General features: G+C 50.5%; 14 protein-coding genes across 14 annotated transcripts; 10 read left to right on the top strand and 4 right to left on the bottom strand.

Annotated features, from left to right (window-relative positions):
* Nucleotides 1–174: 174 nt before the first annotated feature.
* On the bottom strand, nt 175–885 carry P170DRAFT_470038 (acetolactate decarboxylase; the record flags this gene model as incomplete). Its single annotated transcript, XM_024852700.1, has 1 exon — nt 175–885. The coding sequence occupies one exon, from the start codon at nt 883–885 to the stop codon at nt 175–177; it is 711 nt and encodes a 236-aa protein (XP_024709879.1).
* Nucleotides 886–1,536: 651 nt separating this feature from the next.
* Nucleotides 1,537–3,399, top strand: P170DRAFT_452313 (thiamine pyrophosphate-binding protein; the record flags this gene model as incomplete). Its single annotated transcript, XM_024851255.1, has 3 exons — nt 1,537–1,618; nt 1,677–2,164; nt 2,237–3,399. 3 exons carry the CDS (start codon nt 1,537–1,539, stop codon nt 3,374–3,376), a joined length of 1,710 nt encoding a protein of 569 aa, XP_024709878.1. The 3' UTR covers nt 3,377–3,399.
* Nucleotides 3,400–3,839: 440 nt separating this feature from the next.
* P170DRAFT_347931 (glutaminyl-peptide cyclotransferase family protein) lies at nt 3,840–5,039 on the top strand (the record flags this gene model as incomplete). The annotated part of the gene is made up of 1 exon (XM_024843657.1): nt 3,840–5,039. One exon carries the CDS (start codon nt 3,840–3,842, stop codon nt 5,037–5,039), a length of 1,200 nt encoding a protein of 399 aa, XP_024709877.1.
* A 231-nt stretch (nt 5,040–5,270) lies between these two features.
* Nucleotides 5,271–6,424, bottom strand: P170DRAFT_460680 (YeeE/YedE family protein; the record flags this gene model as incomplete). Its single annotated transcript, XM_024851959.1, has 2 exons — nt 6,039–6,424; nt 5,271–5,981 (listed from the first exon to the last, which is right to left on the bottom strand). Exons 1-2 carry the CDS (start codon nt 6,324–6,326, stop codon nt 5,271–5,273), a joined length of 999 nt encoding a protein of 332 aa, XP_024709876.1. The 5' UTR covers nt 6,327–6,424.
* On the top strand, nt 6,198–7,191 carry P170DRAFT_20790 (uncharacterized protein). The gene is made up of 2 exons (XM_024842794.1): nt 6,198–6,743; nt 6,866–7,191. The coding sequence occupies exons 1-2, from the start codon at nt 6,440–6,442 to the stop codon at nt 7,042–7,044; spliced, it is 483 nt and encodes a 160-aa protein (XP_024709875.1). The 5' UTR covers nt 6,198–6,439; the 3' UTR covers nt 7,045–7,191.
* Nucleotides 7,100–8,871, top strand: P170DRAFT_398208 (FAD-dependent oxidoreductase). The gene is made up of 2 exons (XM_024846217.1): nt 7,100–7,597; nt 7,660–8,871. The coding sequence occupies exons 1-2, from the start codon at nt 7,339–7,341 to the stop codon at nt 8,832–8,834; spliced, it is 1,434 nt and encodes a 477-aa protein (XP_024709874.1). The 5' UTR covers nt 7,100–7,338; the 3' UTR covers nt 8,835–8,871.
* A 460-nt stretch (nt 8,872–9,331) lies between these two features.
* P170DRAFT_432204 (uncharacterized protein) lies at nt 9,332–10,389 on the top strand. Its single transcript, XM_024848210.1, has one exon. It carries the CDS (start codon nt 9,704–9,706, stop codon nt 9,968–9,970), a length of 267 nt encoding a protein of 88 aa, XP_024709873.1. The 5' UTR covers nt 9,332–9,703; the 3' UTR covers nt 9,971–10,389.
* Nucleotides 10,390–11,479: 1,090 nt separating this feature from the next.
* On the bottom strand, nt 11,480–12,960 carry P170DRAFT_432203 (F-box protein). The gene has a single exon (XM_024848209.1). It carries the CDS (start codon nt 12,932–12,934, stop codon nt 11,564–11,566), a length of 1,371 nt encoding a protein of 456 aa, XP_024709872.1. The 5' UTR covers nt 12,935–12,960; the 3' UTR covers nt 11,480–11,563.
* A 1,506-nt stretch (nt 12,961–14,466) lies between these two features.
* P170DRAFT_398202 (putative MFS transporter) lies at nt 14,467–16,397 on the top strand (the record flags this gene model as incomplete). The annotated part of the gene is made up of 8 exons (XM_024846216.1): nt 14,467–14,670; nt 14,730–14,841; nt 14,906–15,123; nt 15,178–15,222; nt 15,269–15,611; nt 15,667–15,729; nt 15,785–15,989; nt 16,046–16,397. The coding sequence occupies 8 exons, from the start codon at nt 14,467–14,469 to the stop codon at nt 16,395–16,397; spliced, it is 1,542 nt and encodes a 513-aa protein (XP_024709871.1).
* A 201-nt stretch (nt 16,398–16,598) lies between these two features.
* Nucleotides 16,599–17,618, top strand: P170DRAFT_505312 (uncharacterized protein). Its single transcript, XM_024854278.1, has one exon. The coding sequence runs from the start codon at nt 16,618–16,620 to the stop codon at nt 17,563–17,565; it is 948 nt and encodes a 315-aa protein (XP_024709870.1). The 5' UTR covers nt 16,599–16,617; the 3' UTR covers nt 17,566–17,618.
* Nucleotides 17,619–18,058: 440 nt separating this feature from the next.
* P170DRAFT_373815 (aromatic alcohol reductase) lies at nt 18,059–18,997 on the top strand (the record flags this gene model as incomplete). Its single annotated transcript, XM_024845260.1, has 1 exon — nt 18,059–18,997. The coding sequence occupies one exon, from the start codon at nt 18,059–18,061 to the stop codon at nt 18,965–18,967; it is 909 nt and encodes a 302-aa protein (XP_024709869.1). The 3' UTR covers nt 18,968–18,997.
* Nucleotides 18,998–20,105: 1,108 nt separating this feature from the next.
* Nucleotides 20,106–22,079, top strand: P170DRAFT_452306 (carotenoid oxygenase family protein). Its single transcript, XM_024851254.1, has 2 exons — nt 20,106–20,348; nt 20,396–22,079. The coding sequence occupies exons 1-2, from the start codon at nt 20,283–20,285 to the stop codon at nt 21,998–22,000; spliced, it is 1,671 nt and encodes a 556-aa protein (XP_024709868.1). The 5' UTR covers nt 20,106–20,282; the 3' UTR covers nt 22,001–22,079.
* Nucleotides 22,080–22,256: 177 nt separating this feature from the next.
* P170DRAFT_470027 (uncharacterized protein) lies at nt 22,257–23,453 on the bottom strand (the record flags this gene model as incomplete). The annotated part of the gene is made up of 3 exons (XM_024852699.1): nt 22,257–22,733; nt 22,787–23,238; nt 23,303–23,453. 3 exons carry the CDS (start codon nt 23,451–23,453, stop codon nt 22,257–22,259), a joined length of 1,080 nt encoding a protein of 359 aa, XP_024709867.1.
* Nucleotides 23,454–24,284: 831 nt separating this feature from the next.
* P170DRAFT_373810 (uncharacterized protein) lies at nt 24,285–25,849 on the top strand (the record flags this gene model as incomplete). Its single annotated transcript, XM_024845259.1, has 3 exons — nt 24,285–24,914; nt 24,992–25,189; nt 25,250–25,849. Exons 1-3 carry the CDS (start codon nt 24,384–24,386, stop codon nt 25,847–25,849), a joined length of 1,329 nt encoding a protein of 442 aa, XP_024709866.1. The 5' UTR covers nt 24,285–24,383.
* Nucleotide 25,850: the final 1 nt, after the last annotated feature.

The raw sequence follows: 25,850 nt of genomic DNA, 5'->3' as shown, positions 1-25,850 counted from the left end.
TGCCTCTTCGTCGATGTTTATTGTCTATGCTTGCATAAGCTACTGGTCCTTACTACCGGGATGCCTGACAGCCAACCGTGGAGACATTCCGAAAAGCGAGACCATACCAATCTAGAATCACCATGACGCTCAGCCATCCATCCGTCCCAACACGCAATGAATGGACTAAGCCCCCTATGCAGCGTGCAACTCCTCCTCCGCCACATTCCCAATCGCGATCTCATGGAACTCACTCCCACCAGGCACCTCCACCTGGTAATCCCTGATGACTGCCGCCGCAAGCTTGACCTCCTCGCCACCCGCCTCAAACCCAACGACGTGGCCGCCGCTGGTGCCGTCCTCGGACATGAAATGCAGGTGGAACCCAGCAACGCTGAATCCGCTCGCATACTGCGGGGACCAGAAGCCGAAGACCACCCCGCGGACGTCCCGATACTCGCTTATGACCTGGCGCGCGGCGAGAGCCTTTAACGACTCTCGCGGTCGGCTTTGTGCTGGGATCACGCGGACACGGATCGTTTGAAAAAGCCCGTCCAGACGAAGGGAGATGAAGCTGTTTTTCTGGTTCGGGAGGAGTGGGCAGAGAGCGGTTGGGAGAGAAGACATAGACACGCTGGAGAGGCGTTTGTGGTGGGTTGGTTGGAAGGTGGTAATCATCACGTAGGGCAGGATCGAGGTTGGTGAAAGGATTTTGGGCGACTGTCGAGGGTCTGGGGGGAAATGGTAAGCCCTGCCGTCCAGGATTAGGATCTCGCCGTCTAGGCCGCGTATGGTCCCAAGACCATGGTCGCCATGGCTGAGAACTTGCTGGACTGCTGGACCCTCGTGGCAGACGCCGTGCATGAGGGCGCTGAGAAGCGAGTATTGGTAGATTTGATTGGCCATTGGGTGGTGTATGTAGGGTGTCTTTGAGTGGAGATAAGTGGTGTGAGAAAGGTATCTTGAAGAAAGATGGGGTAGATATAAGCGGTCGATGGTTGAGATTGTTATCCTGAGACGGAACGGCTTTGAGCTCACAACCGGTTTCCGGGCAGTGTCATCACCGCAGCTGATTCCATCACGGGAATTCTAGATAACATTCACAAGCCATGATAGTTATGCCCAGGAACTCTGGGTTCACTACCACCCTACCTCTGCAATACAGCCTCATTGGCACATCTTGATATCTAAGTTACACATGACGTGGTCTAAACTCTATAGCAATCAGTCCTTGTTACCTAATTAGGCCTTTCGCGGATGAGGGACCCAAAGTCCATTGGAATGTGATCTCTGGTTCATTCCTGCCTTGTATGAAGGACTCCGGCAGCACAGAGGGGTTAAGGGGATATTCCGCTGTCTAACACAATGACATGCATGAGGCATGCGCAGCCTGCTGTAAGCAAGATTAGCCCTTGCTAGTGCGTCATCAGATAAAACCTGATATTGAACAATTTACATATATAAAGGCAAGTGAGTACTCCGAGAAAACAGTCAAAGAAGCATAAAGGTGAGTAGAGAAGATTCTATAGAGCCTTACGACACAAGAGAATGACAACGATGGAAAGACACAACCTCATCGGCTTGTCAGGAGGTGATGCCTTGCGTGAGCTTCTATGCAGTCATCAGGTTAAGCACATCTGTATGTAATACTCTTGCTTCTGAAATAGGGCACTGGCACGCAACTGACTACAACCAAGTTGGCTATCCCGGAGGTGCCGCCCTCCCTTTATTCGACGGCATCTGCAACGCGACAAGCGTTGGATTTACCCTCGTTCGCCATGAACAAGGCGCCGGTCACATGGCCGAAGGATATGCGCGAGCCAGCGGTAAGCCCGGGGTGGTCTTAGTTACGTCAGGACCCGGTAGTTCGAACGCGGTAACGCCCATGTTCAATGCCCTCCTTGACGGGACGCCCATGGTGGTCATCTGCGGCCAAGTTGGGACGGCTGTCCAAGGGACGGGGGCCTTCCAAAAGATCGATGTCATAGAACTGGCTAAATCTTGTACTAAATGGGCAACTTGCGTGCAAACCATTGGCCAACTTCCGGATGCTGTGGAATCGGCCTTTCGCTGGGCCATGGATGGACGACGGGGTCCCACACTTATTGCCGTGTCGAAGGATGTTGGCCGTGCGGTTTTCGACATGAACGCACTTACCTGCCCTTCTCCGAAGCCAACGGGCCAAGTAGGGGGAGAAGACGTTGCTGGTCAGCATTTGAACATCTCCGCACGGAGCACTCTTAGCCGACACAGCCAGCTGGATCGCATCGCTATCATAACCAACTCCGCCGAACGTCCGGTTATTGTTGTCGGGAATGGGGTCCACGCCAGCTCAAACGGTGCAGTATCCTTATTGCAACTTGCCGAGACGGCCTGTATTCCAGTTGCCTCGACACTCCTCGGGCTGGGTTGTTTCGCTCAGACCCATCCCCTCTCCCTGGGTATGATAGGCACATACGGAGCACCGCCGGCCAATCTCGCTGTGCAAAACGCAGATTTGATTCTGGTATTTGGGGCCAGATTGGACGAGCGTGCCGTCGGCAACTCGCAGGGCTTCGCCCCTCGTACCCGAGTCAAGGGAGCTGGGGGGATCATTCAATTTGACATCAGTCACGACCATATCAGAAAGGTTGTCCATCCGACTGAGGTTGTCCTAGGGGATCTGTCCGAGACCCTTCCATTGCTCATTCCCGATCTGGAATCCAGTCCACAGAGGCAGACCTGGCTCGACCAGATCAATGAGTGGAAGGCGGAGCACACGGTTAAACGTCATCTTCCAATGGCTCCCACACGCCATTCCTTCGCTTCCCTCCCACAACAAGTAATCGCCGAATTGAATCGACAGACCTCCTATTTGAATCCAAACGTCCTATTATCTTCCGGGGTCGGTCAGCACCAAATGTGGGCCGCCAAATACTACAAGTGGCAACCTGCCTGTCCATTTATCACCTCCGGGGGCTTAGGAACAATGGGATTTGGACTTCCCGCTGCCATCGGAGCCAAGATTGCCCGGCCTGACTGTGAGGTGATTGATATTGATGGCGACGCCTCTTTCTGTATGACCATGGAGGAGCTGCTTACCGCGTCGCAGCATGGCGTCGCCGTCAAGGTCGTGATTTTCAACAATAGCCAGCAGGCGATGATCACACAGCTGCAGCATTCAGGCTATGGGGGAAGAGAATGTCATAATAGACAGAGCAATCCGGACTTCGTGACTTTGGCCCGTAGCATGGAATGTCAGGGAGCAAAATATATACCCGGGCAGGACCTCTCGAAGTTTGTTCACTGGCTGCTACAGTGCCAGGGCCCGGCCGTGCTGGAGGTGTCGATTACTGAGACTGAAATGGTGCCTATTGTGCCTGAGGGCCGGCCTCTTGATGAACTGAAGCTGGAATAGATGTGCTGCATTGCCATGGGCTCACGATTATCGACGGAGGATGGCGTTGGAACATTTCCCGCAAATGGGACATATGTAGACGATAATCAACTGGTGTCTCTTATCTGGAAAGCTTCCTTTTGGCTAGTATCAAGGTGTTTGTAAATGGCGCAAGATCTTTCAATAAGGTCAATAAGAGGAGGCATGTCACAATAAAGACAATAATTCCTGCACAAAGAAGGACGACCCAACGGCGCTAGTCCTGAACGGGAACTCCGTATGCAGGGGAAACGTGACCGGGCTTGGCACTTGGCCCCTGCCATTAATTAAGGGCCACTGGCCGTATCTTCCGACGACATCGCTGATGCTTAGCATCTTGATGCCATCTTTGCTGTGCCTCTAATTCTCCTTGACGAGCAACGAGGAGCCATCCCTCCGGACCGTCACCAAGGTTGAGGTGGTGACAACACGAGCGCCATTCATCATGTCAACTCACCGCCTGTCATCCCCATTGCTCTCTCTCTACGTCGCATTGCTCTTCCTGCTTCAACTGGGAAGCTCCTACCAAGATATATCCGACAACACCTTGCGATCCCTTCCCCGACCGAACGATGACTTCGATATCAACCACGGAGCGCTATTGTCCCCCATCCTGAGGCCCCGTGTTTCCGGCACCGAGGGTTCCGCTGCTGTCCTCAATCACTTCGCGAACTTCGTCCGAACATCGCTCCCCGACTGGAACATTCAGCTCCAAAACTCAACCTATACAACCCCTGTGTCGAACGGGAAAGAAGTTCCATTCACCAATTTCATCGCGTCTCGCGACCCCCCGTGGGCAAAGAAGGGAGATGTGGGAAGGTTGACACTGGTTGCGCATTATGACAGTAAATACGAGCCGGAGGGATTTATCGGGGCCATTGATAGCGCAGCCCCTTGCGCTATGTTGATGCATACCATGCGCAGTATCGATACGGGTTTGACGGAGAAGTGGAAGGCGATGAAAGCAGAGGGCCGGACCCACGCGTCGCTGGAAGAACAGAAGGGCATCCAGATCATCTTCCTGGATGGCGAGGAGGCGTTCAAGGCATGGACCGACACCGATTCGCTCTACGGTGCTCGCTCCTTGGCGCAAGAATGGGACTCAGAAGTTCATCCGGCCATGTCAACGTTCAAATCTCCATTATCTTCGATATCCCTATTTGTGCTTTTGGATCTGCTAGGTGCCAAAGGTCCGACCATCCAATCGTTCTTCGGCACGACCCATTGGGCATATAAGAAGTTGGCGGCCCTTGAACGCCGTTTCCGGGATCTCAAACAGTTCAAATCCGCCCCGCAGGATTCCCCCGAAGGCGCATGGTTTATACACGATTCAAAGAATGAGCATGAAGTCAGCCCTTGGCTTTCTATACAGGACGACCATATTCCCTTCATGGCCCGCGGCGTGGAGATCTTACACGTGATTGATGCACATCCCGCCACCGGATTCCCCGAGGTATGGCACAACCACCGGGGGGTGCCGGACGACGGCGAGCACTTGGATGGCAACACCGTCGAGGATTGGAGTATGCTCGTGACTGCGTTCGCTGCCGAGTGGATGGAGCTGGAGGGCTTCATGCCGACACAAACCAAAAATAAACGATCGGCACCCAAGAAGGAGCCAACCTGGGATAAAACCGAGTTGTAAGCTCTACCCGCATTCACGCTCTATACCGTCAATTCCATTCCTGGTTATTTCTATGTACAAAATTTGTTGCATATGTTCCATTATAACCCAAGGCTGCTTCTGAGTGGCGCTGACTTTGGCTTGTCTGTACAGCTTTTGAATGGCTTTTATCGGGTTTGTCCCGTCAACACATTCCATGTCTCCTTTAATGTGGAGCAAGGGACACATTCCTGGCAGAATCAAATTCGATGTCTACACTAGATTCCCTAGCATATACCCAGTCATCTCGGCAAGGCCCCAGACTGGCTGCAATATTGAGCGCAGGATTGCCGGCCCTGGACACACTCCTCGTAGCCCCCAAGCTAACCCAAAAGCCGCCGCACCAGTGACAAAGCGCCAATCAATGTCTGAGACGGTGGCGGTGGGAAGACGCCAAGTCTCCGCTAGGGTAGGCCTGGCAGGCTTATCTGTATTTTTATCCAATTTCTGACCAGGTTTAACCAACTGGTGAACCACGACGGACGGACCGATTCCAAGGAGAACAACGAGAGCCAACGAAGGGTCAAATCGAGAAGGATCAGTCACGAAAGCGAAAAAGCGCAGAACCTTGGCCGGATCTGCCATTCCCGAGAAGAACAGGCCCATGCCAAACTGCAGACCGGCCAAGTATGCGAACATCGACTTGGATATTTCTGAGCGATGCAATAATTTCGGCACGACGAACATGTTGGCAATGGACGTGAGTACGACTGTGCTAGCCATGAAGACAAGCTCCGAGACCGTGGGGTATACAGGCAGGTAGCATGGCATTCCATCGGCGCAAGCAGGAATGTTCTGGCCTCCAGAAGCCAGGTTGGACGTGAGGAGAGCGGTGGTGAAAAATATGACGGTTGCGATCAGGGAGCGCGGCGACAGACGAGACAAGCCACAAAGCATGTGGCCTGACGTGCAACCCCTTCCATTCTATATGATCTATTTGTTAGACGTCTGCCAATTCAACAGCGGGTTGTTCAATCTCACCTTTGTTCCCCATCCCAGCAAAAACCCGGTTCCCAGCGTGGAAACCAGTGACGTCCACGAGCTCGGTGTCGACGGATATGATGGGATCAATGAAGGACTGAAGAACAGAACGGGCACCACGCTGGACACCAGACCCGCGATGATCGGCACATTGTCTCGACTCGGATTGAAAACACACCCGGACAGCAGGGAGGAGATGCCAAAGACGGCACCATTGTGAACCAGGAGACCGGTTGACCCTTGGAAGAGCAACAGGGCTCCCAAGGAGGTGTGAACGGGAGTAAACATTGACGCGTGAAATGCCAACCCTATTCCCTTGTCAATGAATTCAATTGAACTGCAGTTGCCTCTGCTCGACCTCCGTGGTTGTATCCATGAGTAACAACAAGACCAGTACGTAGATGGCTGGCGAGAGGGTGAATCCCGACCGGATGACCGGGGAGAATCAGCAGATTCTGTGGTCGGCGACCAGGGCAGCCGTTGCCATTGCGTCAAGACCAGATGGTCCCCGAGCCAGCAGAGTTTGGGCGTCCCGTGAAACGGAGATCCTTTGGAGGATTCGTGTCCTGCTCCGCGAAAGACACATTGCGGGGGGTGTGTCTTCGTCTACTTGGGAGGATGTGCTACCAGACCTGTATCAATCTCCATCCTCAGATTCAGACCGCGATAGCGCTCTCTCGGACCCTGCGTCTGAATCCCTGCATGGTTCGTGATCCTCATCCTGGTCCCCGAAAGTGGGAATGAGACCCGCTCACCGAGGTGGATGTGCACTGCAACACTTCGCCGAGAGAAAACTTCCTATCCGCATAAGACTGACGCTGAAGTAGTGCCCGATAATCCTGATTCATCCAATGTTACACCAGAGTGCCGAGGGATTGCCCTGAGGACCGGCGATCGAACTACTGCGCCAGTCCTTCGAGAACGCTTCGGTCGGGACCCTGTCCGAATACCGCGATATTACCGGGGAACTGCCACTCTGGCCAATGAACGTCCTGTCCTTCCGTAACTTAACATATCTCCGGTTATAATACAGTTCGAGCTCGGAACTGTTCGTACCCGATGCCTAAGGCAGTTGCCAGGCTGCAGATCCATTCTGGCATTATTTTCAATCGGTGGCTGGCCTTATACGCCGCAGATCAGTGTGACCTATCTTCCGATATGATCTATACCGGCCCCTAATACCCCTGATGATCGCCCCGTACAGCGCTTGAGTCAACATATTTTTTCCTAGGAATGCGCTGCAGTATGCCGACCTTTGTAGGCATAGTACTCTCCAACAACCCCCATTCCGTGGATAGAAATGGGAAACACGACCAGCGTCGCTGGAAGAGAATGTCTTCTGTCTGCCGTCGGCGGCAACAGGGCTCTTGTGGCCTTCCCAGATGATCCGCTATACCAAGCCACGGCAGTGCACCCCTACAATCTCAACTATCCCGTTACTCCGGCAGCGGTCACGTACCCCGAGACGTCAGAGCAGGTTGCTGCCATCGTGAAATGTGCCGATAAGTACGACTGCAAGGTCCAAGGCCGGAGTGGCGGACACAACTATGCCAATTTCGGTTCGTCGGTGTCCCTGCAACGATGACCGTGACGCAGTTGTTCATTTACTAATGAGGTGTAGGCCTAGGAGGGAATGATGGTGCCGTGGTCGTCGACGTCAAGCATTTTCAACAGTTTGCCATGGATGAGTACACCCATGTCGCAACCATTGGCGCTGGTACACGTCTTCGGGACGTCGATGCCCGACTGTACAACGCTGGTGGCCGTGCCATGTCGCATGGAGTGTGCCCGGACTTGGGAGCCGGCGGACACTTTACTATTGGGGGAAGCGGGCCTACGGCACGACAATGGGGACTCGCTGTGGACCATATTCTCGAGGTAGAAATGGTGTTGGCAGATTCTCGCATCGTGCGGGCTTCAGAGACCGAGAATGCGGATCTGTTCTTCGCTGTGAGAGGCGCCGCCGCCAGCTTCGGTATCATCACCGAGTTTAAAGTGCGCACAGAACTAGCGCCAGACCGTGCTGTCCAGTATTCCTACGCCTTCAATCTTGGTAGTACCGCCGAAAAGGCGCAGCTGTTCAAAGACTGGCAGGCCTTAATCTCGGACCCGGACTTGACTCCCAAGCTTTATTCCACGCTGACGGTGCTTCCGGAATCCATTCTTCTGACTGGCGTGTTCTTTGGGTCCAAGGCCGAATATGAAGCCTTTGGTCTCGAGGATCGCTTCCCAATCCAGAACCCGGGGAACGTGGTTGTTTTGACCGACTGGTTAGGGATAGTTGGCGACGCGTTCCAGGATCTGGTGGTAAACGTTGGTAACAACATTCCCATGAGCTTTGTGGACAGAGGAACCGGATTCACGCGCGACACACTTCTCTCATCATCCGGAATCGACGAGCTATTCGAGTATCTAGATACTGCCAACAAGGGTACCCCGCTCTGGTTCGTCACTTTTCTCCAGTCCGGGGCCGCCATCAGTCAGACTCCCAGGGATGCTACCGCGTATCCACATCGAGATATCCTCTTCTGGATGGAAAGTCTGGCTAGTACCTTGGTGCTGCCTGTCACTCAGACTCCCCACGACTTCCTCGATGGGTTGATGAACACCACCTCCCGGGTTTTGGGAAAGCCTGTGGCTGATTTGCCAGTATATCCGGGATTCGTGGACCCGGAACTGCCGGACCCTCAGCGTGCGTACTGGGGAGAGAATCTACCCCGATTGGAAAGGATCAAGGCGGCGGTTGATCCGAAAGATGTGTTTCATAACCCGCAGAGTGTGCGTGGAAGAGCATGAGGATGGGGGGCTGTCATTTGTGTATACTTGTATTATCATTGTCTCGATTTTACTCTCGCTGCCATTTAATTCTACTTTTTTTTTAATAAATTGGGTCCCTGGACCCAGATCTTAAAAAAATAAAGAAAAAGAAAAAGAAAAGTTAAAAAGAAGGAAAGTATGAAAGAAAAAGAAAACGAACCACCAGCAAGTGATCTCATCAAGCTCAAGTACCGAGGACTACTCCCCAGAATCAAGATAGAATGAAGACTGCCCAACCCCATCACGAGGGAGGCCAAGCTTCATGCGGGATTAAAGTAAAATAAGGAGGACGCCAATTTAGTTTTCGACCCCAACAGCCGGATCCACTGCGGTTGTATAGCGCCAACGCATTTCTTTAGTAGCACCTGGGGCTCGAATGCAACGTCTAGTGTAACCAACGTAGGAAGCCCAACAAGTATTAGACTATTTAGGCCGAGACTATTTCCCCATGATGAGCTATGATTCGGTCTCGGCCTCTTCCTGCACATCCTTATTCTCCAGTCGCCCACACTTCCTGAACAACCCTTCGCAGATCCAGCGGCCTAATGTTCTCGCCCCCAGCTTTGGGGCCAAATTGCCTCTCGTACTCTATACGCCCTACCAGTCCAAATTAACTACGTGGATAGCAGGCGGAACCGCACTACACTCCGTCGCATCGATTCTCCAGAGCATCATGTCACCCGCAATCCGATCCATTCTTGATCCGCAGCACTGCCCATCCTTCCCCAGTCACTAACGCTCTTGAATTTCCCCACACCGTCCTATATACGGGGAACCAATCTCCCGTTCTTTCGAAGATCTTTCAGCTTCTCTGAAAGGCCTCAAGCACAAACTCCCACTCCACAACCATGCGTCTCCAAGCTCTCCTTCCCGCCCTCGTGGCCGCCGCCACCGCCGTCGTCGCTCAAGACTCCGGCAAAGTCGCCCTCGTGATGGCCGATAACGCCTGCTGGGCTGAATTCACCGACCTGCTCGGCTGCAATGGCCGATCCTCCGAGCCCATCGGAGATTGGGATGGCATGCACTGCACCGGTATGCTGCGAGAACTCACCCCTCGACTACCTCCCTATCCTGCTTTATCCTCCCACCCACTTCATGCGAAAGCAACACAGTAGTCCAGACACTAACTTTCCTCCTCGGATGCAGATAATGGCAAAACCGACGTCTCGGTCTGCGACTCCGGCCACGTCATGTTCAAATACGACAGTGGAGCTTCGCCGCTGGGTCCTCCCGTGCCGTTGGAGGCTAATACCCTGGTGTTCAAGAATAATCAGGATACGTATCCCATGCCGTTCAACCAGCCTGATCCCGGGTGTACTTATACTACGGCGGATGGGCCTAGCTGTTAGATTGAGATGAGATGGGTGGGAAATGTTTGATGGCTGTGAAGCGTTCTTGGATTGCTGGGGCGTGGGATACAGTGCCTGGGAATGAATTGTTGATAACAACGCTGTCGTTATGATGGATGATGGTGATGGAAATGAAATATATAATCAGATAATTTTGGTGTCGCAATTACCGAGTCCATTACGAGTTGTAGCAAGAGAATGGAAGGACGGGGAACCGAGGAAAAGAGGGGGGGTTTATGTTGCTCGAAGACCACATGACAGCATCAGCTGATGCCGCCGATTCGATCTGAACGGTATTGAGCAGTGTTTCATGCCCGGCGCGGGAAGGGCCTTGGATAGGTACAGCCTGGCTTTGCGATTCCTGGAATTTAACTCCAAGACGGAAAGGTGTCAAAACTATCTCTGCTAGAGCGCAATCTTGATGGCCAATGCACCATAGGTCACCATGCAAACCAATGTACACGAGAAAATGCTTATACCTGTCCGCTGACATCATACTCATGCGATATAGAGGAAATGGGGGTTGAAACCATAAAATACTAACCTAGAGACGAAAGGCTGACAAATGTCTCCACATGAATGCTCTGAAGGACCTGAAGAATCAAGCAAAAGATCATCCTGATACCAACGTCCAGAAAGATTAGATTAATGCCAGTGTTACTGTTCTGCGATTTAGAGAAAGCCAATATGTGTCGAGCTTTCTCAATGTCCGGTCTCTATTTCAACCCGGGGCTGGTTTACCTGATAGAGGAAGTCGAAGTACAGACATGGACAAGTAGCTCTTTGCTTTAAATAACCAATTATCGACCTAAGTATTATAGAGTACATTTCTCTAATTCCCGTCGACTGACTCATTGAACAACTCAGAGAGCGCTGTCCGTATGACCAAAAATCTATGCCACAAAAAAAGCAGTCCCTGGGTCCCAGAGCCATCCCGTTGACTCTTCATGAACCCCGTGGGACTCCATACAGTTGTTGGATGTGCTTTTTCTCTAGGGCTGACGGGGATGAGACATACTCAATATTCCCTAGTCTTGGAATGTTAAGATCGTCCATTGAGCTGGGGAGGAAAAGGGATATGAGATCATGCCAATTCGGGGTGGGTCCAGGTTAGGCGCAGAGGGCTGGTTTGGCCCAATCTGATTAGGCTGCTGCTTTTTGGCTGGATCTGATAACGATTCTCGTTCTGAACCGCACAAGATTCACGCGTTCTATAAAAGAAAAACTATAAACTCTAAACAAAGCTACGCTCTGAAGATTCGGATGTTCAATCTAGCAAGTTCTCTTCCCATAGCAAAGCTGCATATTTCTATGAACCGATAGACCACGAGCCGCGCAGAGACTCAAATGCACCGCGCCTTAATCTACCCGCTTTCTAACTTCCTGAACAAGGGCTTCCAACGCTCGGCCGTCTCCCTCCTCTGTCTCTTCGGATCGATTAACAGCATCAGGATGTATAGACTGACAACAGCTGACTACCAGATCCTTCCTTCCATCCGCATGATTCCAGCCGTAATAACCATACAGGGCGTATCGTGTGTTGTCTAAGTAGGAAGATTGCATCTCCGGGACCACTGGGAATTCAGAGTCACGGTAATAATGGAAGCGGAATGTACGGAGCTCGCGCAGGCTAGTACGAATGTTGTCAAAAACAACCTCCCATGTCCCAGAGAAGCCATATATCGCGACGTTGTCATCAATGCCAAAGGAGCTCGAAGGATACTGAACCCAGTCATGCGCCTGGACGTGCAATTCCTCAAGGCTTTCTCCGAACGTTGTCATGTATGACAAAATCGAACAATTGTCTAGACAGAGCGACACGAGCGAGGACTGGTTCAAGATCCAGTCAAACTGATCATGATGCCCGATAACAAAGTTGCCAAGAGTAAGCGTCCTAAGTCTTGGGAAGTGGAGACCTCTCCCGTCGAAATAGCCAGGTATAGTTCCCCAAGGAGACCGGAACGAGAGTGTCAGGCTGACCAGGTGATTGGATAGAGGGACCAGCCACTGGTGATGCAGGAACGACTCAAAGGTTCGGCGTTCAATACCGTCCATGTCTTCAACGGATCCATCTTCGTCAAGCTCGTCAGCTACCATAAGATGCAGAGCATCAATGTCCCTAGTGACGTCCTGGAAGAGCTCGGAGCGAGTGAACTGTGAAAAAGGGGCATTCTGGAGGTTTTGGATTGTCAATGAGCGGATAGGACTTTCGCCATTGCTACCATTTGAGCGCCTCTGGATCGCCTGGAAGACGGCTTCCAGGATTTCCTGGCGTTTCCTGATATCTTCGACAACCTCGTCACGTAAGGACTGATAATTAGCTCCAACACAGTGTCTGGAAAACCGTAAATGTAGCGCCGTAATGTGGTCGAGCTCAGTAATTCGGCTGATCGCACGGATGAGGTTGTCATAATGGCATTCTGAATATGCGTTCCAGATGTCATCGGGATGATCATCGGCCGACGCAGGATGAATATAAACACCTCTGGCAGTCTGCTTGATGACTTCGCTGTCAAGCATCTCGTTCCAGGCTTTGTATTCTCCATCGGTAAACATCAGTCTCACAGTTTTGAACATATGCTCCGTGGCTAGGGTGTTCCATAATCGGCAAACTAGGCGGGCGTTAGAGATATGCTTCAAATTATCGAGCTGGTCTATTATAGGGTTTCCTCTCTCAATCAGCAAATCAAATACAAGGATCAAAATCTCCTCGGGCAAATCTCGCAACATGATGATGATGCATTACCATGTTGCGGTGAGTGAAGCCGACGAGGTGTATTTATCTGCCTGGCGGAAGGCAACCATTGAGGACGGCAGCCTAGACAGGGAGGGAGAAATAGCTATTCCGTAGTCCGTACTTGGAAGACTGCAGGTCGACACTCAGGAAAGGCTTATTACTATAAGCGAAAGAAAAGAAATGGTGAGACTATAAGAACAAAATAATATTTATCTACTTCATCAATATCTGCTAAAGATCAATTTCCCTTCTAATTCATGACCCAAATTTTATCTTATAGAACATGTATCGCTACTTTCGTAGTTTGATTTCTCTCTAAAACCACGAAGACCTAACTTACCAGAAAAGAGAAAAAGTGATAATAGCGTATGGGTCAGTCATGGAAGCTGGACGGTCTCGGGGAATTGCGACTACCAAAAGTAATCCCCATCAAAATAAATTCGCATTCAACATCTCGGATATAAAACACCAAGTACGCTTATAGATTACCTTATTCAACAAAGCAAAACTAGTTAACTTGATCAAAAATAACGACATCGGTCGAAACTTCCAGTTATCGCTAGCATTTTAAAGTCCGAGTGGGTCAATATTATTTGACCCGCTGAGTGGAGGGTCTCAAACCTGATGCAGAAAAGTGTTCGAAAATTCAACAAGAACCCGTGTAGTACTTACTTGATGGAAAAGAGTGCAAATGTAAACTACGTCATTAGATGAAAATTTTAGTCTTCAATGAGATGTGCTGAGAAGAATATTCTATGACTGCAAGATACTCAACTGCGAAATTACCTCATGCATTCTTCAGGTGTCCTTTGCTATGATGGTCGGGTTATGACACTTTAACTATATACTGAAGAGTTGAGAAGACCTTACCATATTTATATGGGGAATCGACCCTGTGTAGGACCATATTTCGGTCAATAAAATAGGTTAAGAACCAACTCACTTGCGGATATAAAACTCAACGGAACACTCTAAAAGGTTACCGCTCGGAGTACGGAGTCCGGACTCACGTACAAAGCCCATCGGAAGATCCATATCCACGTGGCTAGACATCACTCTTTTTTCAAAGTGGGCTGCATCGGCCGTCGACATCGGAGACAATCGGACAACACTACTCGGAGGGGAAGGCCAAGGACAAGGGATTTCGGACAGTCTCCGGATCTTATCAATCACAACTATAAAGAGTAAAGTGTAGATAATCTCGAACTAGCGCCAGGAACTCGGACCAATGATGACCGCCCGTGCGGTCAAACCCCCACTCACAGTTTCGCCGACATATTTCCAGGTGGTCTGCGGAGTCGCCGTCTGCTTAAATCGTTCAATCTTATCTGATTCTGGGTTTTTCCCAACGGACCTTGCCCGGATCCGCACCTTAACTGGTCTTGGCTTCTTAGCTCTTTTGTTGGCAGGATTTTCGTGGATATTTTAGCTGCCCGGTGCCCGCCATGTCGAGTTGTATTTTTGTTGATCGTCTCTACGCAAATCCGAGAGCCAAAGTTCCTCCTTCACAGTGTGGATAGTCACCATGGAGTCGGAAAAAGCTGCTTTGGAAACCAAAGAACCTGTTGTCTCAGTCCCCTCGCAGGAGCCAGAGTCTGACGAAGATGCTGGAAAGCGCCCGCCCCCTCTTTGGGCGAAGCTGTTTGCTGTGTTCCTTATTTCTTGCATCAGTTTTGGGTCTCGTTGGAGTTCGGGAGTAACGGGCGCAATGAAAAGCACAATTAAGAAGGTACGGGTCATTGGATTACGATGCCTGCCACTGCGATGAGTTGAACTAACCGAACCCAGCAAATGCACATCTCAAATACCCAGTTCTCTCTGCTCGAGGCAAGTGAAGACTTTATGGCTACCCTGCTTCTGTTGGCCAGCGGTATCATCACGGATCGCGTGGGAGGAGCTGGTGAGTACCATTGATTTTGTCCCGCGATAATAGATTCGTCCGCTAATGAAGAGTGTGAAAACAGGAATGATCGTGTACGGAAACATTGTCTATACTATCGGGTCCATCCTAGTCGCAGCAGCAACAACCGTTCGGTCTTTCAAATTCATGATCGGCGGTCGAATTATCCTGGCCTTCGGAGATATCGCCACCCAGATTGCCCAATACAAAATGTTTTCGTCATGGTTCCCCCCCAGCAATGGATTTGCATCCACCTTAGGATTCGAACTGGCCATTGGAAAGGTATTTCCCTCAACCGATTCACGAAGTGGGAATCTATCTGACTTTAGGATACAGATCGGTGGTTTTGTCGGAAAGTCAACGGCCAATGTCATTGCAAAGGTACGCAATCTCTGTGAAATTTAGTCGATAAAAACTGACGAATTAGAACACTGGCAACTTTGCCTGGGTCTTCTGGACATCGGTCTTTATGAACGTTTTCACCAATGCCGCTACCTTCGTTTTCTGGGTTTTCAACCGCTACTGTAACCAGCATTACAAAGGCAGACAAGATGCAGCAACCAAAGAGACTCTGACGGAGAAGAATAAGAAGTTTGAGCTGCAGAAAATGTTCCAACTCCCGTGGATGTTTTGGTCGGTCCTGGCTTTCTCTCTGTTTCAGACCAGTACTGCCTCTGTGTTCACTCAAAATTCGACGGAGCTGGCTGAAAAACGCTTCAACGTTGATTCGATCAAGGCGGGCTGGTATAGCTCTTTGTCTCAATATGCTGGTGAGTCGCTTTCACTTGCGCGCACGTTTCTTGAATTATTCTGATATCTTGGTAGGCTTCTTTTTGGTTCCGTGTCTGGGCATTTTCATCGATGTCTTCGGAAACAGAGCGAGTGTTTGTAAGTTCCCTTGTTGAGAATCATCTACTATGTGCAGAGCGATTAATTTTGTCAGTATGTGTGTGTGGCATCGGCATGTTCCTGAGCATGATTCTAGTCAACTTCGCGGCCACCAAATCTGGCACCGCCGCATCATTCGGAATTTTTGCCATCGCCATGTCCCTAGGCCCGACTTCGATCATTGATAGCATTCGCACCACTCTATGGCACCAGTCTGTCTTTGGGTCGGCGTACGCCCTCAAGGTGACCATGAATAATGCGTATGTTTTGCCTGCGACTTTTCAAAGAAATCATCGATCACTGACTACAATAACAGTGTGAGCATTATCATCCGAATTATCACCGGTGCTCTGCAAGATGCCGATAACGATTCGTACGATCGAGTCGTCCGGGTTTATCTCTTTCTGGCCGTTTGTGCCGTTATTGTTGGTATAGCCATCTTGATCGGGGCTGTGACGAGCAACAACCTGGCCCCCTTGCAATGGACCAGAAAACAACGATTAACTCTGGGTCCGGAGATCATCGCAGCAATTCGAGAAAAGCATCTAGTGACTAATTATTCACGCAGCAAGTGGATTTCGGTGTCCTGCTTCAGTCTTTTGCTATCGGTCACAGTGGGTAGCTGGGTGGCGTATATTTGGGGAGCGGTGACTGGGAACAATTCATAGTATTAGTTCCTGCTCTGAATTGATCTTAACAGTAATTAGTGTTGATAAATATCGATAAGAATGATGATCGCAGAGTCATAAGCGCTATTCCCCAATAGCCCCTACATCAACGCGACCTACCAATGAGGGTGCCACAATCAGTTGGATCTCCACCATTTAACCCAACCCATCTCCGTCGCAGTCATTCCTTCAACTTGCCATGTTTCACCTTCCTGCCAGAATGAGACTGCCTCCGGAATTGCTTCTCCATATTATCGACTGCCTCATTCCCTCGGAAAAATCTCCCGTGGCATATTCGCAGTCAGACCCAGTCACCCAGACCTTGCTCAGCTGGGCGTTGGTATGCAAGCTTACGCGCACCACAGCGCAGCGGCTCCTGCTGAAACATTGTCTTTACATCGACTCTCGTGCTCGTTTGGAAGCCATACTCGGTAGTATCGCTCGCGATGGCTTGTCTTCTCCGCACGGACTCTTCCTGGCTCCTTTCCCGGAAGAGGACCTGGACCATCTGGATATCGCCGGCCAGATCGATCTGCTCTTTTCACAGATCTGTCCTTATTTAACCCGCCTTGTGATTGACATACCGCTGCGCTTCTTATACCCAGAGGATGACGAGCTTCATGTGCGACCGCTCCTCCGCACGGCATTCGAACGCCTCACAGCATTGGAAGAATTCATCTCTATTCAGGATGAGCTGTATCTCGGAATAACCGAAGGCCTCGTGGAGCCTTCTGTCTGGTCATTCTGGCCACGTCTGCGACGTCTAGCTCTGTATGACGTCGACCTGTCCTGGTGGAGCTTTTTTCAGGACGCACAGCGCTGCCAAACCCTGACGCATTTGGCTGTCATCCGCCCAGACGGACTGGTCCATCAACTGGAGGAAAAGGAGAAGCATCTGCTTCATGCGTGGAACTTCGGGTCTCTGCGACGGGTTGTTCTTGCAGACGCAGAGTATCCGGTTCCCGAAGGGGATATGACGCAGACATTTCTGGGGCGTCTACTGGCCGTCCAAGCTGACAAGGGAGAAAGTAAAGGCTCGGAGGAGCGAGGAGGCATCGTGGTGGATATTCTGCGTCTTGGTGCACCTGGAGACCAAAGAGGATATGAAAGAGAAATTTGTCAGAAGTGGTTTTCAGCGAAAGCGATCAGTGGTGAACTGTGGCATTGATTGAGCTGTCGGGGGTTCTTCGGCAATTGATAGGTATTCGGTGTGCTAGCAATTCATTATTTTTATTATCGTATATCAATTCAGGGGGCAAGGCGCCTGCACATAAAAACAATTGATGTTGATGGTTCTGCTGCGGGGAAGATTGATCAAGACTTATAGAGAAGAAAGTCGCGGGCAGGAAGTCAACCTTCAACAACCCGGTGGAGTATCAAGAAACTAAACTCCGAGTTAATCACTGAGAAAATGCCGACGAAGTCATGCAGGATGCTTACAAATGAAAAGGATGCTCACTAATGATTATCAACGAGATTCCGAACGATCAAGAGACTCTCGATCCAGTATAAATCCTAAGGAACCATCCGTCTCTCGCAGCTCTTTACCATCTATCATATCTAAATGGGTATGAGAGAATCCTTCTTCTTTTTGCATCAACCCTAACTCGTTCAATATCTATAAACAGTTCACGAGAGAATTATTCCAATTCCAACACAATATGGCCTCGGTTCAGATCGCACTAGCAGGTGCTACAGGCAATCTCGGTCGCCCTATTCTCGAAGCTCTCCTTGGAACAGGCTACAACGTTACAGTCCTTTCACGCATAGGCGGAAATTCATCAAAACTGAAACCGCACCCAAGCCTTGTCATCAAAGAGGTTGACTTTAGCTCCGTCCAGTCCCTGACTCCTGCATTGCGAGGGGTCCATGTTGTCATTTCATGCCTCGCCACGTTAGCCATTGGCAGCCAGAATCCCTTGATCGACGCATCAGTTGAAGCGGGCGTCAAGCGATTCATCCCGGCAGAATTTGGCATGGATTCGCAAAACCCTCTCAGCGTGCAACTCCCCGTTTGTGCTCCGAAAGCTGCGACGCAGAAATACCTCCTGGACAAGTCAACTTCCAATCCGGAGTTCACATTCACGGGGATAGCCAACGGATTATTCCTGGACTGGTGCTTGGAGAATAAAATCATTCTAGATCTGACACATCATACTGCGACTTTATATAATGGCGGCGATGTGCCTTTCAGTGCTACCACTTTGGCGGACGTTGCCAAGGGGGTTTTGGGGGTCATTCAACATCAGGCCGAGACTGCGAATCGGATTGTCTACATCCATTCTGCTGTGGTCACCCAGAATAGACTGATTCAGTATGCTGAAAAAAAGGACGGAAAGGCCTGGCAGACCGCTGTGAAAAGTACCGACGAAGTCAAGCAGGAAAGCTTCGCCGAATTAGCGAAAGGCGCGCAGGCAGACATTGATGCGGCAATGCTCGGGTTCTGTATTCTGGCCTCGTGGAGTCCTGAATACGGATGTGACTTTTCGGCCCACTTGGATAATGAACTGCTAGGCGTGAGGCAGATGGACGAGGCTGAACTCAGGGCATTGGTGGAACGTCTTTTGTAATGGCTGAGTCCTTGGTAGAATGCCGTGACTTGAAATAGTACATAGAGGCGACTACAACGTACTTTTGGATTGGACCATACTAGCTGGTATCATCATTGATCAAGTACAAGCAATCTAGACTGCTAGACCGAAAGACATTAATTCACAATTTCGTCGCCATTGTTTATCGAAAGATATCAGATGACCCAGAAAGGTTGATTCCAATGGCCGACCGACGGATCTTCTCACATCTCCGATTCTTGCTCCGCCCACCTCCGAGCGACCTGCAATTCCCCGACAGCCCGTTTGGAGATCAACCAGGATGTCCACATCTCGTCTCCGATCGGATGCAGTGTAACAGAGGGTTCAAGGATCATTGGTTTACTAGTTCTCTCATGGCAATGCGCTTGTTGCTCCGAAGCCAATCTCCGACAAATTCCTATTCGTGAAACCAAGGAATATGCCAGTGGTATGATCATTTCAAATGTCATCACTTGGTATTATAATCATTCCGTTTAGATCTCTAGGACTATGAGCTGAGGTGTCAATAGAGGATCTTGGTGATCATATCAATAGGATTCGAAATCCCTCTGTACTGCACTGCAACGTGCATAGCTCAGCTGCATACTAATCTCCGTCTGGCAAGAGAGTCCCTGAGCCATCATTGGTGTTCCTCCCACAAAAGAGTTAGCCTGGAATCCACCAATGCCGTTGGATGAGAACAAATAGCACCACGCATATGACAGCTGTGTGGAGCTCAACCGAGTATGGAGACAACCCTGGCGTGGAGTGCCACATGCGAGACAAACAAGCAGCGTACCGGGTTTAAGCGAGACTGCAAGGCTAGGCCATGTCCATTTCGCTCACAACAAAGAAAGCTCGTATCAAAACCAGGCCCGGAGGTTTCAGGCAACTCTATTGGAAGTGGCGCAAACGAACAGCTCGGCTACCAGCCTCCTGTTCCGTAGCCAGAGACTAGGACTCAACCAACAGGAATCCTCAATAGTCGACCCATGCTAACCTCTTAACGGGGCTTGCCGACAGGGATACAATGGCCCTATCATCGATCAAGAGCTACGCTTGCCACCCTCCACAGCACGTGGGGAGCTGAAGTATTAATTCGTACTGCTGTCCCTCCTAGCCTTGACCAGATCCATTGCTTTCCCTTTCGTCATCGGCCCCAACTCATGGCCTATTCCTGATTATCATATCAGAGCTTAACTTCGTTTGCATGGCTCACCCTGTCAGGTGACCACGTCTATATAGGCAGCTAGCTATCTTTCCCATCCTCTCCTTCTCGAGCCATTTCCATTATTCAATTTCATCAAACACGAAAATGACACCTTCACTCGTTGATACTGGTCTTCAGGAGCATTTCAACGACTGGCCAAATGAAATCGGGGTATGTCTCTTCATGCACCTGCTAGTTCCGACCACTGACTCGAGTAGTTTGACGCAAACCATGAAGAGCGGACTCCTGTTGAGCTTCATGTCAGTGGCTGCTTTCCGGCATACACGGCCGGTATCCTCTATCGTACAGGACCGGGAAGGTCGTCTGTTGATACAGACCAAGGAGACACATTTACAGTATCCCACTGGTTCGACGGATTCAGTCAGACTCATAGATTTCAAATCCTGGTTGAAGATGGCCATTCCAACTCTGCACGGGTGTTGTTCAACTCACGCTTTTCCACAGACCATCTGATCGAGGAAGTTCGACGGTCGGGGTCGATGGAAAAGCTCAGCTTCGCGCAGAATCAAGACCCATGCAAGACTATTTTCCAGAAGGCTCAAACCACTTATGAGCCAAGTGACCCTTCAATGCAGAATATCGGGGTAACTCTGTCGGTCAACATGCCGGGTCTTGATGGACCCTATACTCAGCCGAATGGAGAGGTTCGAGGCCGGTGGACTGGCTCCTCGGACATCAGGACTCTATATGCAAAGACTGACTCGACCAGCTTCAAAAGGCTTGATCCGGTGACTCTAGAGCCAATTGGTCTGGTCTCACAGAAAAGCTTGCACCCTGATCTGGACGGGTATTTTTCTGCGTCTCATGCTCGATCCGACCCAGTCACGGGCGACATGTTCAACTTCAATCTCACAGTTGGTCAAACTTCGACCTACCGTATCTTCCGTGTATCTGCTTCCACCGGAAAGACCACAATCCTTGCAACCTTCTCAGGAGTTCCTGCCTACATTCACTCTCTCCTCTTAACCGAAAACTACGCCCTTTTCTGTGTCTGGAACTCGCATATATCCCCGGTCAAGGTCAAACACAGCTTTGTGGATGCGATTCTACCATACGATACATCCAAGCCTGCAACATGGTACGTCGTGGATCGTCAAGGAGACAAAGGCCTTGTCGCAACGTATGAAAGCCGCGCGTTCTTCTGCTTTCACACAGTCAACGCATGGGAGGAGTCTTCTCCAACCGACTCTTCCAAAAATGATATCGTGGCGGATCTTATCACGTACGACAACCTAGATTTTATTCATCAGGTACTCTATGAGAACATCGTATCAACCTCTCCCAAGGCCAAAGAGCGCGTCCTCTCAACGCAAGATCGCGATCGTGGAGCGATCACCCGATTCCGCTTCCCGCTCATTCTATCCACCCCCAGCTCGCAGATACACTCGGCAACCGTGGAATGGAACGCATGCAGAGAGCTTTCTCCAGATCTACCGATCGTAAATCCCACTTGTGTTACTCGCAAACATCGATACTCATACATGATTGTGAATCGAGGCAAGTCGACTTTTTTTGACGGCATTGTGAAATTCGACGCCGAAACGAAACAAACCCTGCTGTGGTCCCATCATGCCCAATCTCCGGGTGAACCTATATTTGTGGCTGACCCGGACGGTTCGAGCGAGGACGATGGCGTTCTTTTGAGCGTGGTGCTCAATGGGAGGACGGGCAAAAGCTATCTTCTGTGTCTGGATGCCCATGACCTGTCGGAGGTGGGCAGGGCTGATGTCAATGGCCCGGTGGCGTTTGGGTTCCACGGTCAACATGTTCCAGCCCATGGGGTCCCAACGGGTGATTACTGATTTTGTTTGCGAATGCTGATAAGCTCTTGGTTATTGTTCATAAGTTGACCGAATTTGAGAAGTCCATTAGTATGATCCGTCTATAACAACGCCGATACGGCGATGTTGGGCAGTACCATTCTTGCTTCGTGAGTAAATTTGTAGACCGAGTCTTCGGCTAACGTTTCATTGAGTTAATTAATCATTATATAAAAAGTACTGTTGAAGAAAGTCTGGAATATTATACTAGATTCTTGATGTTGCTTCATGGAAATCCTCAAGATCTCCATCGCATGGCACGGACGCTTCGGCGAGCTTCCGCACTCAAGTCACCGCTCTCATCGCTCTCATCGCTTGCATTCAAATCCCACTTGCACTCGGTGGGCTCGACATCGTCACCGTCTTCGACAGGGAAGCCCTTGTACAGACAGAAGCCATCCTCCTTGTGGAAGTTGACGATGACCTTCTGGCCGTCTTCACTAAGAACCCACTGGACAAAGTCAGATGCAAGGTCCTTGTCCTCGGCCTTCTTGCTGATGATTATATCGGCAGGGTTGAGGAGCTCTGGAATGTTCTCGCCACTCTTGTAAATGTTGATGTCATCTGTAATGTTTTCCTCCTGGTTCTGCAGCGTGAGGTAGGTGCCGCGGTCGGTGATCGTATATTCGCCCAGGTTGATGGCGGCCTTCAGGGCCTGGAGAGGGTAGTCCATGTATTGATGGTACCACTTGGAGTATGTGGTGGCCCAGGGAACCTTGATTGCGTGAGTTGGAGATCGTTGCACTCGATGGAATCCAATGATCTTACCTGTCCAATGTTGATCCAGAGCTCTGAATCCTTGATGTTGGTAGCCGACTTATCAAACCGACTGAGGAAACGAGCATTGCCAGCCTCGGCTGAATTGTAAATCTTGGAGAAGGTCTCGGTGATGTCGTCGTCATCGGTAATGCCGGTAGAACTTTTCTTCGGTCCGGTTAGGTAGAAGTGGTCGCGGAAGGTGTAGCACGGCTTCTCGACGTAGTCGTCGCAGTTCTCAAAGCAAGCTTCGGTGCTGTTCTCGTCCTTGTACTTGCATCCCTCAGCAATGCCACCTGATATCGCAATCTTCTCCGCGGTCTCATGGTAGGTGATGCCGATATCCACTGAGCCGTCCTTGAGGTTGTTGATCGTTTCGGTAGTGTCGCCCTTGACCCATTCGACTTGGAAAGGATCATTTTGGCAATCGTCGGTTTTGCTCTTGATGAAACTCTCGGCCAGTGCTAAATTCGATTGTCAGCCTGGATGAGCCATAGCCAGATAGATTATGTCGGAGGATATACTAACCTTTGACTAAGCCGCTTTGACCGGCACCACCATTTCCAATGCGCAGCTTCACGGGGTTGTCACCCTCACAGGTTCCATTGTACTTCTCGGCCGCGGCGTGGCCTGTATAGATCGCAAGCAGCACAGACAGGACAGACTCGGAGACACGCATAGTGAAATAGTTTCAATTCGAACTGGTGAATTGGGTACTCGGCAAACAAGACAGTCTTTCAAAATTGGGGTTTCGGCTGGCTTTTATATCTGCCGACGAAAAGGGGCCGGGTGCAGGAAAACAACAACCAAGACGAGAAAGATCCGCTGGTTCCCCGGAAGATGGTTCCAGCTCCAATTGTCCTCGTATTGCAATCCACATGCTGGCAATCGGGCTTCTCATCACTAACCATGTGGATCATTCGCTTTGCAGAAGATGGGAAAGATCTACGTGATGTGTCGGATGCCGAGGGGCTTGAATCCTGAGACGCATTGTAGAGGACTGCAAATGCCGACCTGTCAATCGCGGCTGAAGTGATTCAATTCGGCATCACGCAGAATGCAAGCAGATCGACCCATCTCAGCTCAAATTCATGATCGATCGGCGGGGAATGGTCAGGAACGATGCATCTTTCATGCGGCTAACACTTTCAGCCGTACCTGAGGCCATGACAGGAATGTCCTATTCGGGACGCGATCCGCGAGATGTCAAATGGGCTGTCCTGGCAGATTCGGGCGATTTGGAATAAGTCCGTGGAGTGCCCCAGAAATCAGCCAGCTTGGCCGACCGACTAGTGGGACTGAGCCATCAATAGCTCCCGCCAACTGCGTTAGACCCTGAAGCTAATCGGGGCATCGAATTTCTCGATATGGTTTTGAATAGTTCCCAGTCTAGTGCAGACGAGTCGATCGATTGCACTCAGAAATCAGAGAGAGAGAGATCGAGAAGGAAAGAGAAGAAACAGTCCGATCGGAGGATCTTATCTCAGCGGCTGACTCATCCCATTCCCCTCCATCTTCAACTCCTCCATGTCATTCTGATCGAAATTGATCGCCCGATTGATGGCACCGCAATTATACCCAGAAATAATCGGGTCGATCATGCTTTACTATGAAGCGCAGCCATGATGCACGTGAAGATTCACCGTCTATCTCTCCCCAGAAACCAGCGGAGGTTAAACTCTCTACACTCCACGCTCCAGTCTCTCCTCCCAGAATACGATCATCACCGCAGAAATCCGCAGATCAGCAACCAACCCTCCCACCCTCTTCCACTTCAACGGTGAAATCCGATCAGGGACCCGATCTAGCCGCCATCGAGGCCGGCCAAGCACAGGTCTCGGATCATCTATCCATCTTCTCCTCGCGACTTCGGGCAGCGGCTCGTTCTACAGATGGACAAACTCCCCGCCTCGAAATCCCAGACTGGGCAGATCTGTACCATCGCAACCAGCATGCCAACGGACGCCATTTCATGATCCATCAGCATGACCACCCCATCGCCGGTCCGCACTATGATCTTCGCCTACAGTTCTCGGGCTCGAGCTCCGTAAGTTGGTCTGTTATGTACGGCTTGCCCGGCGATCCTAATAGTCGACGGATTAATCGGAATGCCACGGAGACCAGGGTTCATTGCTTATGGGTATGCATATGATCGGTGTTTCTGGTTGATTATGTGCTGTTCGAGAGATCAGGACACCTGGCTGATTTTTACGGTAGAACCATCTGGTAGAAACTGCTTCCGCCAAAACAGGGAGCATGATTATCTGGGACACCGGGGAGTATGAAATTCTGCCTTATCATGAAGAGCCGTCGGGTCCTGAAACCGACGACTCTCGCTCCAACGCGTCTTCTGATCTATCGGCTTCTGGAGATCAAGGTAGTGAGAGCGAAAAGCTCCGTCAGGCATTCCAGAATGTATTCCACCACCTTACCTTGCCTAACATCCTTGAAGTAGTAGTTGCTAAAAGCTTTCAGCGCAAAATCCGTCTGCGATTGCACGGTACTCGCTTACCGCCTGGATATACTGTCATATTACGATTAGCAAAGGCCATGGACATTACGAACCCAATCCATACGCCTAAAAAGCGTCGCAGGCGCAATATATCCTCCAATGCTAAAAGTGCCCCGCCCCCGAGTACCTCATCGTCAGGCTCATCGCCGGAAAGAGACGGACCAGTACCTCAGCACTCGAATCAAGACGTAGCTCCGCTGGACTCCTCTCTTCAGGCACACTCGGACTCCGAAGATGGTGTAGATCGTCAAATTCGTTTGAACAACGCTTACCCTGGGTCCACGAACTCCATCGGATCGGTCCATCAAAGACGCTGGTTCATCAGTCTAGATCGTGTCAACTCCGGCTTCATGGATAAACTAGACCCTCTGTCTGGGCGAAAACAGTGGGTTCGTAAACAGGACAAAAAGACAGGTCAATTGGTAGGATTTGGTTCTTTCTACGTCCGAGGACCTGAAGTGGAGAGAAGCGTTGTGACTGCGCGATCAGCGAAGGATGTTTTAGAGGACGAAGGTGTAGAAGGCTTTGCCGGTAGACGAGGATGGAGGCCGGTTCTAGAGTAGC

The sequence above is a fragment of the Aspergillus steynii genome (genome assembly GCF_002849105.1).
Source record: "Aspergillus steynii IBT 23096 chromosome Unknown P170scaffold_1, whole genome shotgun sequence".
NCBI classification, from domain to species: Eukaryota; Fungi; Ascomycota; class Eurotiomycetes; order Eurotiales; family Aspergillaceae; genus Aspergillus; species Aspergillus steynii.
This window is presented reverse-complemented; position numbering and strand designations above follow the sequence as displayed.